This window comes from Impatiens glandulifera, chromosome 1 (assembly GCF_907164915.1).
Source record: "Impatiens glandulifera chromosome 1, dImpGla2.1, whole genome shotgun sequence".
Taxonomy (NCBI): Eukaryota; Viridiplantae; Streptophyta; class Magnoliopsida; order Ericales; family Balsaminaceae; genus Impatiens; species Impatiens glandulifera.
This window is the reverse complement of record NC_061862.1, coordinates 16,443,285-16,457,707: the sequence shown is the minus strand read 5'-3', so window position 1 is coordinate 16,457,707 and position 14,423 is coordinate 16,443,285. Positions and strand designations below refer to the sequence as shown.

Below are 14,423 nucleotides of genomic sequence, written 5' to 3'. Positions count from 1 at the left end.
AAGAACATTTTTGCAAAGATCTGAACATATACCACTTCTAAGGAAGTATGGGAGAAGATCATCCAACTAAATAAAGGCAATGAACAAATCAAAGAGAACAAAATCATGGTAGAAAGATATCACAATTCAATAAAATAATTAAATTAAGACATGTGTATAAAGAATGAGACTCATCTCTTTTAGGTGGTGAATCTTAAATTCAACGACACCATTTTATCAATTTTACGTGAACACGACTCGACTCTCAATATAGAATCTAAAACTTATATATTCCTCCTCGATTTGATTGAAAGAGTTTAATAGGATAATGAGTGCTCTCATACCATGTTAAAATAAATAAAATAAAAAATATTATAAATTTTAAAAAGTTACATTGATATTGTTTGATCATCAATGTAATACAATTGTCTTAGAGATACTCAAGAGTATTTTAAGAGACGAGTGTTTGACCTTAATTCTTGATTAATAGTTTCTCACCTAATTTGACGAGACAAACCGAGAAACGTTTAATCTTTGTTCACTTTTATGAGATTCAAGTTTGTCATTATAAGCTAATTCCATTAGTAAATAAATAACTCTTTTTCTTTCAACCTTCATTCTCTTCTTGTTCTTATGATTTTCTTGTCTTAATATTTGTTTAACTATATCACAATTTTGTATTCTATCCAAGGGCAAAAATCAAAATAAAATTATCATGAAAAAGTAAATATAAGAAGAACAAAAGCAAAAGCTAAAAATACAACCTAAATCGTAATAATCAAGACATTACTACTACCTCAAATATTCTATTCCAAACAAGCCTTTAATAAAAGTTTGGTATGTAAGAAGAGCCTGTGATTTGCGACTTTATCTCACTTTTACGTCCATTCTAAGTGATTAACTCGTAAGATACGGTTTATTTTCATCCACACGATTTTAATAATCCACCGTCACACCCTTGCCTGTGATGTTCATATATCACAGGCCGTAATTTACTCTAATCATTTTTCTTACTCTTGCCTTCATTTTTCTTAATCTTCGACCTTTGAAATCTCTCTCTTTCTCTCTCTCTCTCTCTCTCTCTCCCCTCCTCGTCGCAGATATGTACAAGGGACCGGGACTCTTCACGGATATTGGCAAGAAAGCCAAAGGTATATTTTCTATCAACCTATAATATATATATATATGCATATACGTGATTGATTGATTGATTGATTGATTCGTTAATGTTTGGATTTCTGATCCGAATCTCGATTTCACGAATGTTGTAGATCTGTTGACAAAAGACTATCTATCGGATCAGAAGTTCTCCGTTTCCACTTACAGTGATGCTGGTGTGGTATGTATTTAAATGTACTCTAAAAGTCTCTCCATCAATATCGGAACATTCACATAAGCGGTTTTCATCTAGTTATACAACTTGTGCTGGCGTTCTCTCTTCTTATGTTTGTAATTAGTTGTTGTGAATGGCAAAATAGTAGCAGTTCGATTTTAGGTCTCAAAGTTATATATTCATGTGGAGGTTTCTCGATGATAATATGTAACGAATCTTCAATTGATTATTGAAGGAAAGGATCATTTGATATAACCACATTTGGAGTAAAGAAGTTTCTCAAATTCAATAAGGAAAATAAAAAAACAAAACTTGGATACATTTAAAGGAATTGATATTTAGACATTTCGAATCGTGAATGTATCTATCTTGTTTAAGAAACTTGTGTTAGAATCAGCTGAATTGCAAGCTCAAGAGCATATAATAACTTGCAGCTCATAACAATTCAAATGATTGAACTATGTTTGTTATTTCGTCATAAAGACTTTAACTTCTGATCAATTGATCTGAGGAACCAATTATAGACTAGATAGTGCATCAGTCATCACACATTGAATGTGGTTTGATTTACTCGGTTAAGATCTCAATTATGAAAATGCCAAACCACCAGTATATGTGTTGAGATATTTGATGGTGTTTCATTAGACTGGTGAACGTTGTAAGATGCTTATACAAATATTTTGAAGGTATTATGTGTCAAGTGTGGTGATATTCAAGCTAGAAGGTAATCTTTATTTCTAACTAAACAGAAGGTATATAAGAGTACTGTATGGGGTTGATTGTTGACTTTCTTTAATTATAGAGCATCAATGATCATCTAACAGATGAAGAGTGTAACCTTTGTTTATCAAGACAACTTACACATGTTAACAAACTTAAAAAGGAAAAGTAAACCAGTAGAGAAGAGATTGTTAAGTATTTGTTGACTATTTCATAAAGGAGTCCTCATGCCACCCACCGGTATAAATTTGATTTATGCCTAGACAAGACAATGTAGCTTGTTAATTGAAGGAATTGAATGTTGGTTTTGTATTATTTTAGTAGAAATCAATTGAACTAATAACTTGTTCAATGTTTGATCATCCAAGAGTTTTTCTTAGGAAGTGTTTTGAGTACTTGGTGAAGGATGTGCATGTCATTCATTGTATATTGTTCCTACCTGCTATATGATCTTTATTTCATTTTATTATCTCCCACTTTCTTGTTTTCGACATTGTTATGGAATTATTCACACCAACTATAAATGCAGATGTAGATGGGAATGCTAATTGTTACTTTGGACATTTTATTCATTGCAAAAATATATTTTGTGGTTATAAAGAATAAGTTTTGGTTGCCTTGGATTGATTGGAGTTGATTTAATCCGTGAGTGTTGCCAACGCTATTTCTCTCAGCTTGTTTTGGGAGTGCAAGGCAAACACTTGTATATATGTATACTTTCTGTTGATTTACAATAGATGAAAGATTATTTATGAACATGATGTTTGATCAGTAAATTGTTGCTGTCATAAGTTAGTATTGTTATCTAAGATTTTGCCTATGAGTTCTGCCTCACTGCATAATGATAGTGGTGTTATGTTTTTGCAATATAATGGCGTTAACAACTGTAAATGTTGAATTTTATTTTTTGCAAAATACAAGTTGTAAGATATCTCATTTCTTGTTCTTTTATGCTAGGCCATCACATCAACTGCTGTGAAGAAGGGAGGACTATCAACTGGTGATGTTGCAGCACAATACAAGTACAAGAATACTTTAGTTGATGTCAAAGTTGATACAGAATCCAACGTGAGTGATTTTTATGCTTTTTGACTGATAACTTGCTTATTATAATAAAAAGGGACACCAGACTAGCTAAGCATGGATGTTGACCCTGTCTCACCTAAGTTTTGAGTATTTTGTGGATATGCTTTTTGCTATCAATATTGATGTGCCTATGAGCTGCTTTCCTTTTTGATTTTGTTTGTAACTTATGATTATTCGTGTCATAACTTGTACTTGAATGTTTTTTTGGGTTTTCACCATAATTTTTGCAGCTTTCGCATCCTTTCAAAAGAAAAAACTTGCTTTTGGAAACTATTATTATTGCCACAGATCCCTTGATGTAATTTGTCTTTTGCAGATCTCAACAACTTTGACTGTTACTGAGGTGGTCCCTTCAACAAAGACCATAGTTTCATTCAAACTGCCTGATTACAATTCTGGGAAGGTATGGACATACCCTTTTGATATGAACAAATCTGATATGTGATCTCATTTAAATCAAATTCCGTTTGTCATTCAGCCTAAAATTCAACTTAGAGTCTAAGTACAATTTTTCAACCAAGCGCAAATATATCATGATCCAACCACAACTAAGCATTACAACTACAAATTTGACAATTTCTCAGTCGGTTGAGATACAACCCCAAATTAAAAAAAAACATATAATTTGCAGTTGTTTAATAAACTGTTTCCATCTTTTACTTCGGAACCTTTATGTAACGTTTGAACACAACTTGCGTTTATTTTATTGAAAAGTTAACATTTTAAAAAAAGAATCTTTGACATGTTTATACTTGTACAGCTGGAGGTTCAATACTTCCATCACCATGCAGCATTAACTACTGCTGTTGCTTTGAAGCAATCACCTCATGTCGATCTTTCCCTTACAATTGGTACTCCTACATTTGCCATTGGTGCTGAAGCTGGATATGAGACCAATTCTGGTAGCTTCTCTAAGTATACAGCTGGCATCAGCATAACCAAGCCAGATTCTTCTGCATCGATAATTCTGTAAGTGATGAATAGTTTATAATTGGTTTGGTCTTGATTTTGAGGAAAAGGAGATGAGACAAGTTCTTCATTTTACACCAAAATCTCCATTAAAAGTTCCCCTACTCTTCGAAGAAGTGATTGAGAATGAGATCTAGGTTTTATTTGGATTTAATATCAAACAAGAGGTTAACTCTTCTAGGCAATCCATGTTTATTATTTGAGATATCTATATATATGGCAGGGGAGATAAAGGAAACACGATAAGAGCTTCATATGTCCATCATTTCGATCATCTGAAGAAGAGTTCAGCAGTTGCAGAGATAGCTAGAACATTGTCCACAAACGAGAACACGTTTACAGTTGGAGGATTGTTTGCAGTTGATCATCTTACATCTGTCAAAGCAAGGTTGAACAATAATGGAAAACTCGGGGCACTATTGCAGCACGAAGTCCTGCCGAAATCGCTCGTCACCATTTCCAGTGAGTTCGACACAAAAGCCTTAGAGAAGACTCCCAAGTTCGGTTTGTCCCTTGCACTCAAGCCATGAAGATGTTACAACTATATTTGAACAACTTTTTATTTTTTTTATTTTGAAAAAAATCGGTTTCTTATGCTCCTTTGCCTGTAACTTGAAGAGTGTTTCCGATTCTTTAAAGAAACGGAAAAAAGGCAGCATTTGAGAGAAGACAGCAAAATAAGTGAACTTGCGGAAATTTGTCTTCTAGGCTTTGAATTTCTTTAGTTTGATTGTTTTTCATGTTTTGGCCAAGCAATTATGGCTATTTTTAACCTTTCCCCTCTTGTCTATGTTTTTTTGCACAAAATGCACAAAATAATACAGGGTTTTTGAGAATTTTATTGTTATATGACTTTAATAGATATAAACATGTTGTTAAGAATTTGTTTGATGTTGATTATTTAGAATTTTTATTGGGTTTTTAAGAAAATATATTTTTAATGAAAAATAGATTATTTAGGTTTTTAATTCATTAAATTATTATAATATTTTTATTTTTTTAATTTTAAATTTTAAATTAAAAAAATATATATATATTTTACTTGATAAATTAAATTTTGAATTAAAATAATTAACTTCCAATCATTGCTCAAAATATTTTATATAAAATTATATAATATTTATTTTGTTTTAAGTAAATTCTATATAAATTTTAAAATATTAAAATTATTGTGACATCTTATTATTTAAAATTATTTAAAGAATTAAATCTCCAAAAAGGTTATGTTCGTGGTTTTTGAGAGAAAATTGGATGAAATAACCTTAATGATTCACTTGTTAGACTTTTTACCCGCGCTTAAAATAAAAGGTGTTGGTGACATTTTTTTCTTTTTTTGGACAATTTTGCCCCTGTCGCGAGACGTTCTCAATCGCGAGACGCAATCAGAATTTGCGAGACGCAATTGACAATCGTGAGACGATTTTTTTTTACACGGCATCCGGTTGCGTATCGCAACGGGGGCATTTCGTCAAAGAAAAAGAAAAGTGTCATCAACGCATTTATATTTATTTTATGCGCTGACCAAAAAGTCAAAGCCAGTTCATCAAATTTACCCGTTTTTGAGGGGAAATTTGAGCAAATGACCCTAATAACAGGCCAAAATGCGTTTGGTGAGGGGGCATAATTTAAATAGCGCTGGTGACCCTCATTTTTTAATAACAATTATACCCTTGCGTAACGCAACTCCAGTTGCGTAACGCACCCGAAACCCTATAAAGTCATAATTTTTTTTTTCATTTTTGATTCATTTTCTCTCTCATCCAGGTCTTCTCCGTCGTGAACCCTAATGGTGGCGGAGAAGACTTTATCTTCTTTTTCATCGCCGAAGAACCAATCGAAGAGGCACCGTGGACCATTCCACTATATTCAATGGCCTATAGCGGCGAAGAATTTCCAACGACGAACTGCGGCTCCAACGGCGAACGACGACGGCCGAAGCTAAAATTTCCACTATATTCGTTTATATTTTGTGTTTATTTCGTTTGCATATGATTGTTTGTGTTTATTTCCTATACATATGATTGTTTGTGTTGATTTCCTTTACAGATTCGCCCTGATTCGTTGAATGCAGGTTGGTTGGTTGGATGCGTCACGTAGGATGCGTCACGCAGGATGTGTAGACACTCATTTTTCACACCTATTTTTATAGTTTATGCTATTCATAAATCTGAGTCTATAAAATTTTCTCGAATTCATTCACGTACTCATTGCACGATTTATATTAAAGACGATTATTTTTAGAACAATTGAGTTTTTAAAAATAATTGATTTTAGATTCTTAATAAAGTTAAGGTAGTAATTTGTCTATGTTACAACACTTAGAGAAGTTATTATACTTAGAATATTCAAAGTTTATTTAATTAATTACATTGAGTATTTATAAAAAATAAAAATAAAAATAAAAAAAAATATATTTTACAAAATATATATTAACCGAAAAATTATTTTACAAAATATATATTAACCATTTTTATAAAATTTAGTTAGTTATATTTTGTTTTCTTTTAACTAGATTAGTTTGTTAGATTTGATTTCTTGAATAAGTTAGTTAGTATTTTATTTATTTAATTAGAATTGTTCCTTATAAATAGGAATAATTAAAAATAAAGTTGTTTATTTGTGTTTTTAACAAAAAAAAAAAAAAAAAAAAAAAAAAAAAAAAATTGTAGGATGAAAGGGTGTGTAAAGGAGATAACGTGCAAAAATAAAAAGATAACGGTATCTACACAATCATAAGAAGCATCCTAGGTCAAAGAAAGAAAAAAGAGGTTGCTAAAATAAAGAAAGAAATTGCAAAAGTAAGAATAATTCAGCCGTGTGTTGAAGAAAAGCATTAAGGCTTGGTCATTTTTAATTAAAAATTAAAATGACCAAGTATTACATCATTTATTAAATAAATCTTAAATCTCATTGGATGAAAGCTTGATATTTAGTGACAATGTCAAGTGAAGATTATTTTAAACATTTGTAAATGTTTGAAATAGTTTTCTTTCCAACAAGTGTGTTAAATGGGCCTTTGGGCCCTAGGGTTTCATAGTTTTGTCTATAAATATCCCTCTTTAACACCCTAGCAAAGCTTCTTCCTCTCTCTCTTCACCTTGACCTAAACTCATTTTCATTCTCTCATAGCCCTAGGCTGCCCAATTCCTTGCACAACCGAAATCAAGAGCAGCCATATTGTAAGAGCTTTTGATTTCCTTTTTTTTACAAGGTTTTTGCCTATTTCATTAAATAAAAATCATTGCATATTTTAATTTATTGTTTTCTTGTTCTCTTTAATTTCGTGCATGATCATGTAAATATGTATGTTATGTAACACGGATACAAAAATCAAAAATAGAAAGTTCAAAATCAAAACAAAGATATAGACGAAATATGATTCAAAAATAAGTACCCTTTACATCTTTGACTTTGTATTTTTGGTTTTCTATCTTTCCCACCTCCCATTTGGCTGAAATTTTATATGCATGTTAATTAATAACTTTTGAAAACATATAAAAATTTCAGAAATTTATGAACTGTTTTGACAAGTATATAAATTGAAAAACCGAAACTGACCCAAAACTTGTATGTTTTCATTTTTTTAATTTGTAATTTTTTTTATTCTTAGCTTTGCACATATCACTTTGTAGGAATGTTATTTGATGTAAATAGAATAACATATAAAAAAATTAGACAAAAATTAGACAATTCTAAATAGTTTTGCTTGAAAAATAAAAATAATATAAAAGAAGTGATAAAAATATGCATGTTCTTAATTGTAAATATTGATCTTGAATATTTTGTGTGACCTTTGGCAGAAATCTTATATTTATGTTATATTGTTATAAATTATTGTTTAATATTAGTTTTGGTAAAAAAATATTATGGGTTTTTGTCTTGTCTCGGATTACTTGGTCGTGTTGTTTGAATTTTAAGGTCGTCCTACCCAAAAGAATGGCCAATGCTGCTGCCGACGCTTTTCCAACGATGCTTGCTACATTATTCTGGTTTTTTTTTTGTTGTCGTTTATTTTATATTTTATATAGTTTTATATTTTATTTTATTATTATTATTATTATTTTTTATTTTCTGCTAGGTTTATTTTTGTTGACATTTTTTATTTTTTTTAATTATAGTTTGGGATTTATGTGATCCTAGTATAGTATATAATTAATTTTTTTCTAAAATGTAAAGCGTAAAAATGTTTTAAAGAAAGACCAAAATTAATTAGTAGATACCTTAGGGGCGTTGTGGGACATAGCGTCTAAAAAACCCTTTCCCACACGTAACCAAACGCCGAACTCACATCTCTTAAATTCCTTAATTTTAAAATTAGGTGGCGACTCTCTAGTCGTGAGGTTACTTAATATTGAAAAAAAAGTTAAAAAGGCCTATGACATACTTCCCATTAAAAAACTCTCAATCTCTCCCAGATTCGACACGAAAGTAAGATATGGAGTTGTCTACAAAGCCTTATTTTTAAAACTTCAATTTTTCAAACATTACAATTAATTAAACGTGAGGGGACACTCCTTAAAAAATTTATTTTGAAAACGTGAGGGGAATTAATTTTAATGTTTGAAAAATTGAAGTTTTAAAAATAAGGCTTTGTAGACAATTTCATATCTTACCTTCCCGTCGAATTTGAGAGAGATTGAGAGTTTTTTAATGGGAAGTATGTCATAGGCCTTTTTAACTTTTTTTTCAATATTAATTAACCTCACGATTAGAGAGTCGCCACCTAATTTTAAAAATTAGGAATTTAAGAGATGTGAGTTCCGCGTTTGGTTACGTGTGAGAAAGGGTTTTTTAGACGCTATGTCCCACAACGCCCCTAAGGTCTCTACTAATTAATTTTGGCCTTTCTTCAAAACATTTTTACGCTTTACATTTTAGAAAAAAATTAATTATATACTATCCTAGGATCAAATAAATCACAAACTATAATTAAAAAAATAAAAATGTCAACAAAAATAAACCTAAACCTAGCAGAAAATAACAAAATAAAATAAAAAACTATATAAAATATAAAATAAACAACAACAAAAAAACCTGAAGAATGCAGCAAGCATCGCTGGAAAAGTGTCGCCAGCAGCATTGGCCATTCTTTTGGGTAAGACGACCTTAAAATTCAAACAACACGACCAAGTAATCCGAGACAAGACAAAAACCCATAATATTTTTTACCAAAACTAATATTAAACAATAATTTATAACAATATAACATAAATATAAGATTTCACCCAAAGTTCACACAAAATATTCAAGATCAATATTTACAATTAAGAAAATGCATATTTTTATCACTTTTTTTATATTGTTTTTATTTTTCAAGCAAAACTATTTAGAATTGTCTAATTTTTTTATATGTTATTCTATTTACATCAAATAACATTCATACAAAAATTCACCTAAACGTGATATGTGCAAAGCTAAGAATAAAAAAAATTACAAATAAAAAAAATGAAAACATACAAGTTTTGGGTCAGTTTCGGTTTTTCAATTTATATACTTGCCAAAACAGTTCAGAAATTTCTGAAATTTTTATATATTTTCAAAAGTATATTAATTAACATGCATATAAAATTTCAGCCAAAGGGGAGATGAGAAAGATAGAAAACCAAAAATACAAAGTCAAAGAGGTAAAGGGTACTTATTTTTTAATCATATTTCGTCTATATCTTTTGTTTTAATTTTGAACTTTCTATTTTTTTTTATCTGTGTTACATAACATACATATTTTTGTTAAAAGATTTTGTTAAAAACACAAATAAACAACTTTATTTTTAATTATTCCTATTTATAAGGAACAATTCTAATTAAATAAATAAAATGCTAACTAACTTATTCAAGAAATCAAATCTAACAAACTAATCTAATCAAAAGAAAACAAAATATAACTAACTAAATTTTATAAAAACGTTAATATATATTTTATAAAATAATTTTTTTAATTTTTATTTTTTATAAATACCCAGGTAATTAATTAAATAAACCTTCAATATTCTAAGTATAATAACTTCTCCTCTTAAGTGTTGTAACATAGACAAATTACTACCTTAACTTTATTAAGAATTCAAAATCAATTATTTTCAAAAACTAAATTGTTCTAAAAATAATCGTCTTTAATATAAACCGTGCAATGAGTCCGTGAATGAATTCGAGAAAATTTTATAGACTCAGATTTATATGAAAAGCATAAACTATAAAATTAGGTGTGAAAAATGAGTGTCTACAAATATGGGGACATATTTGTGTAGAAGCAGAAATATCATTTATTATTTCGTTGATGGGCCGAATAATAAATAATAAATAGGTATATTAGGGGTAGGTCCCCAACCCTTATAGATAGCCTACCAATTTGTTTCTCTCATCGAACAATAAGGCTCATGATGTTCATCTCTCAAGAACACTCAAGAAGGCTATCGATATAGGGTTGGAAGACTTAAACCCCACCCACATCAGATATTCCGATCCAAGTCTATATCCAAAACAAGAAGATCTAAGATCAAGAAGAAGAGAATAACAAAGAACGACTTAATGAAGCGTTCTTCATTTCAGATTCAGGTACGTTTCCGCAATTACAATTTATCTCAATTTATCGACATAGAGTATATAAATTATAAACTTAAGGATTAAAGATTTAGATTAAAGATTCTAACAAGTGGCATCAGAGTCTTCTCTATGTCGATCTATTGAGATTTAAGTTTATAAGAATTTATAAGAATATGATTAGACATTTTTTTTATGTTCTTGATCTAATTTGGCTATTTATGTTCTTGATCTAATTTGGCTAGTTATGTTCTTGATTTAATTTGACTAGAACGGATAATGATAGAATAAATTAATGAATAGTAATAACAATATTTGATGTATATATTGATCTAAATTTTTGGATTAGATTAAAATAAAGGAACAAGACATCAAATATCATAATAGTTTTAGATATTGAAGAAGATGAACATTCAAAAATATGAATAGATTTTGTTTAAAGAATAATTTACATTCTTTTGTTTAAAGAATTATAATTGAAAAATATTTATATTCTCTAATTAGATATAATATATATATATATATATAATTAATTATAAACTTAATGAAGTTAAACATTTGTTTTAAAGAATTCGTCGTAATATTATTAAGAAAGTTATGAAAGTAAAGTGTATCAATTATTGTAATATTAATTAATTATATATTGTTAATAAGTAAAGAGAATTTATGTTTTCAGTTATATATTTGAGGAAGTTATATATTTATATTTAATTATTATTTAAATAATTAATTACAACTAAGAGAAATTTATGATAAACAATAATTATATATATATATATATAGAATTTCAGATTTTAGAATAATAATTAATTATTATTAATTAAGGAATTAATTAATTATATATGGAGAGAAATCTACAGTAAAGAATTTTTTTTTTAAGAATTAATCAAATTAATATCTCTTTATTATTAATATATTATATATATTTCGGTTATATATATATATATATATAATAATTATAACCGAATTAATTAAGAAAATTTGAATTATATAATTATGTAAAGAATTAAGGAATTCAGTTTTGCAATAATAATTAAATATTATAATTAATTTAAGGAATTAAAATAATAATAATATTATTTTAATTAGTTAAAGATTGAAGTAATCTTGAAATAATTATTAATTTGTTAATGTATTAATACATTTATATTAAGAATAAAGTAAAATATATATTTTTATATTTAATTAACATATTTATAATATTTTATAAATATTGATTAGCATATTAAAAATTATATATTAAAATATATTCAATGAATTAATAAAAAAAAACAAAAACAAACAAACGGATGAATACATACCTTTATTTATGACTTAATGACTGTTTATGAATGTATTCAGAAACTAAAAAAAATCAAAATCAAGAATAAAGAGAAAAAAAATAAAGAAATATTATTATTTTATTAATAATAATAATTTAATAAATAAAGAATATAAATAACTTATTTAGAAGAATTAAGTTATTTAACCAGAATTAAGAAAATAATTAACCTAATAATTGATAAATTTAGAATTTTAGATTATTTCATTATTTTATCCGTATGTAATTAATTATTTCATTATTCTATTTTATTATTATATTTGAATGAATAATCAATCATGTTATATTACATATTTTGATATATATTTACATATTTAAGAAGTATTTAGGTGATAAGTAAAATCACAATTATTTGTTTTGTGTTACAAGCATATGAAATTTATGCGATTTTGATACATAAAACAATATTCGGATTTCGGTATTAATAACACATTCAAAATTTGGTATAATTTTAGGCCCACTTAAATTTGTAATTATGCGGTTGTTAATCGGCCCAAAGGAAAGTTAATAATTGGTCGGATTGCAAATTTAAATAATGTACAAATTATTAATTTATAGAACATATTTGTTTTATAAGATTAAGGCGGTTGTGTTTGTAACTATGCGATTATTAATCAGACAAAAGAAAGTTTAATAATTGGTCGAGTTACACACTTAAAGTATGTACATAAGTTATTAATTTATTAAATCAATTAATTGAAACAACATCCTACCAAAGTAGGCTCTCTTGTGTAGGTTAATATGTTTTATAAATTAAGAAGGTAGTGTGTATGTAATTCATGCGGTTATTTAATCGGCCCAAAGGAAGATAAATAATTGGTCAGAATAACATTATGCACATATGGTAATAAATATGTAACAATTATTCGGTGTGCCATGTGAATAATTGGAATATCCAAAGATAACCAATTGTTTGACATGACTTATTGTTAATATTTGATTACGGCAAAAGAGTACCGTTTGCAAGTTAATATTTAATGTCCAAAGACTAAATATTAATGTTGCGTTTGGTATCTTATGATGAGACGTACCATTATTTTGAATTTATGTGATTATTAAAATTTTGTGAGTATGGTTGTTCATTTGTTTTGTTATCTAATCAAGTTAACACTTCTGCTTATACGAATTATTTTCTTGTCAACATCTTAAGTTCATTTTATATGATATAATTTTTAAGACATATTTAGAATTTATTGTATTTTTTTAAGAATTATATCTACAAGGGTTAAAATTGCTAAGGGTATTATTAGAATAAAGATTTCATAAATAATATATGTTTTATTTTGTTTCAAAAGTAATGCATTAAAGTCAGAGTTACAATAATGTATTCTCATGCATCTAATTTGGACTTTCTTATTTACACTTAAGTTAATTGATGTGAATTGTAGTTATCTAAAGGGAGACATAGTCTCTATATGAACTCACATCAATTGTGTGTAAGAAAAATAAAAGATTAAAACAAAAATAACATAAATAGAGTTCACTTAGCAAATACATTGATAATAAAGAAATGAAGTTGTAAGAATTGCAGATATTGCACTTAAAAGAAAATTACTAAAGAAAGTGGTACATAAAAGAATATATATTATAGTTTGTTTTGTTTATTCTAAGAGTAATTACTCAGACACATTTGATTGAAACTTAGGTGTTACTATCTAAAGTGAGTGTGTTAATGTATGGTTGAGTTAGTTGTTAAAAATCAATTGATGGTGAAAGAAACATCGACGTGAACAATGATAATTCAAATTAAAGATAAAGAATTAAGGAACAATTTCATAAACTCATTATTTAGAAACAAACATTTAGGACATATCTCCATATAATAAATTTATTTGGAGAGAATAATTAAATAACTACAACTTATATATGGAATACGTTTCAATTAAAACAGCTAATAAACTCTTTTGAGGTTGTCTAGTTAAGGTTAGGCTTTACAGGCCTAAAGAAAATAAATTGAACTAAAAAATTGCTAGATGTTAATTATTGGATATTCTAAAAGATCTAGAGACAAATTTAGTCTCATAAGTACTTCAAGATTAGCCTTGAAAACAAATATATATATATATAATGATGCTTAATTTTTAAAGTGTCCGGATTGCCGGGTCGAGAACTGTGGTTAATTTGGATATTTATGTGAGAGTAAATGGATACTTGGGTCGGATTGTGGGTTGACCCGCCCATAAACTTAAAACGGTTAAAAATAAATATAAAAATGTTATTTGTAGGTTTCGAACTTGCAATCTAACAAAACAAGTACAACCCTTTAACCAACTAGGCTAACAACACTTTATATTTAAGATTCAACACTAAATTTGATGAACGCGAGACATTTTAACAATAAAAATTCAAATTTTGAACTAACTAATATATATATATATAATGATGCTTAATTTTTAAAGTGTCTGGATTACCGGGTCGTGAGTTGTGGTTAATTTGGATATTTATGTGAGAGTAAATGGATACTTGGGTCGGATTGTGGGT

The 14,423-nt window shown here is 27.9% G+C and overlaps 1 protein-coding gene across 1 annotated transcript; it reads left to right on the top strand.

The window, feature by feature from the left end:
• Nucleotides 1–975: 975 nt before the first annotated feature.
• On the top strand, nt 976–4,865 carry LOC124922212 (mitochondrial outer membrane protein porin 2-like). The gene is made up of 6 exons (XM_047462945.1): nt 976–1,130; nt 1,251–1,318; nt 2,990–3,100; nt 3,435–3,521; nt 3,879–4,087; nt 4,311–4,865. Exons 1-6 carry the CDS (start codon nt 1,082–1,084, stop codon nt 4,615–4,617), a joined length of 831 nt encoding a protein of 276 aa, XP_047318901.1. The 5' UTR covers nt 976–1,081; the 3' UTR covers nt 4,618–4,865.
• The last annotated feature ends 9,558 nt before the right edge of the window (nt 4,866–14,423 follow it).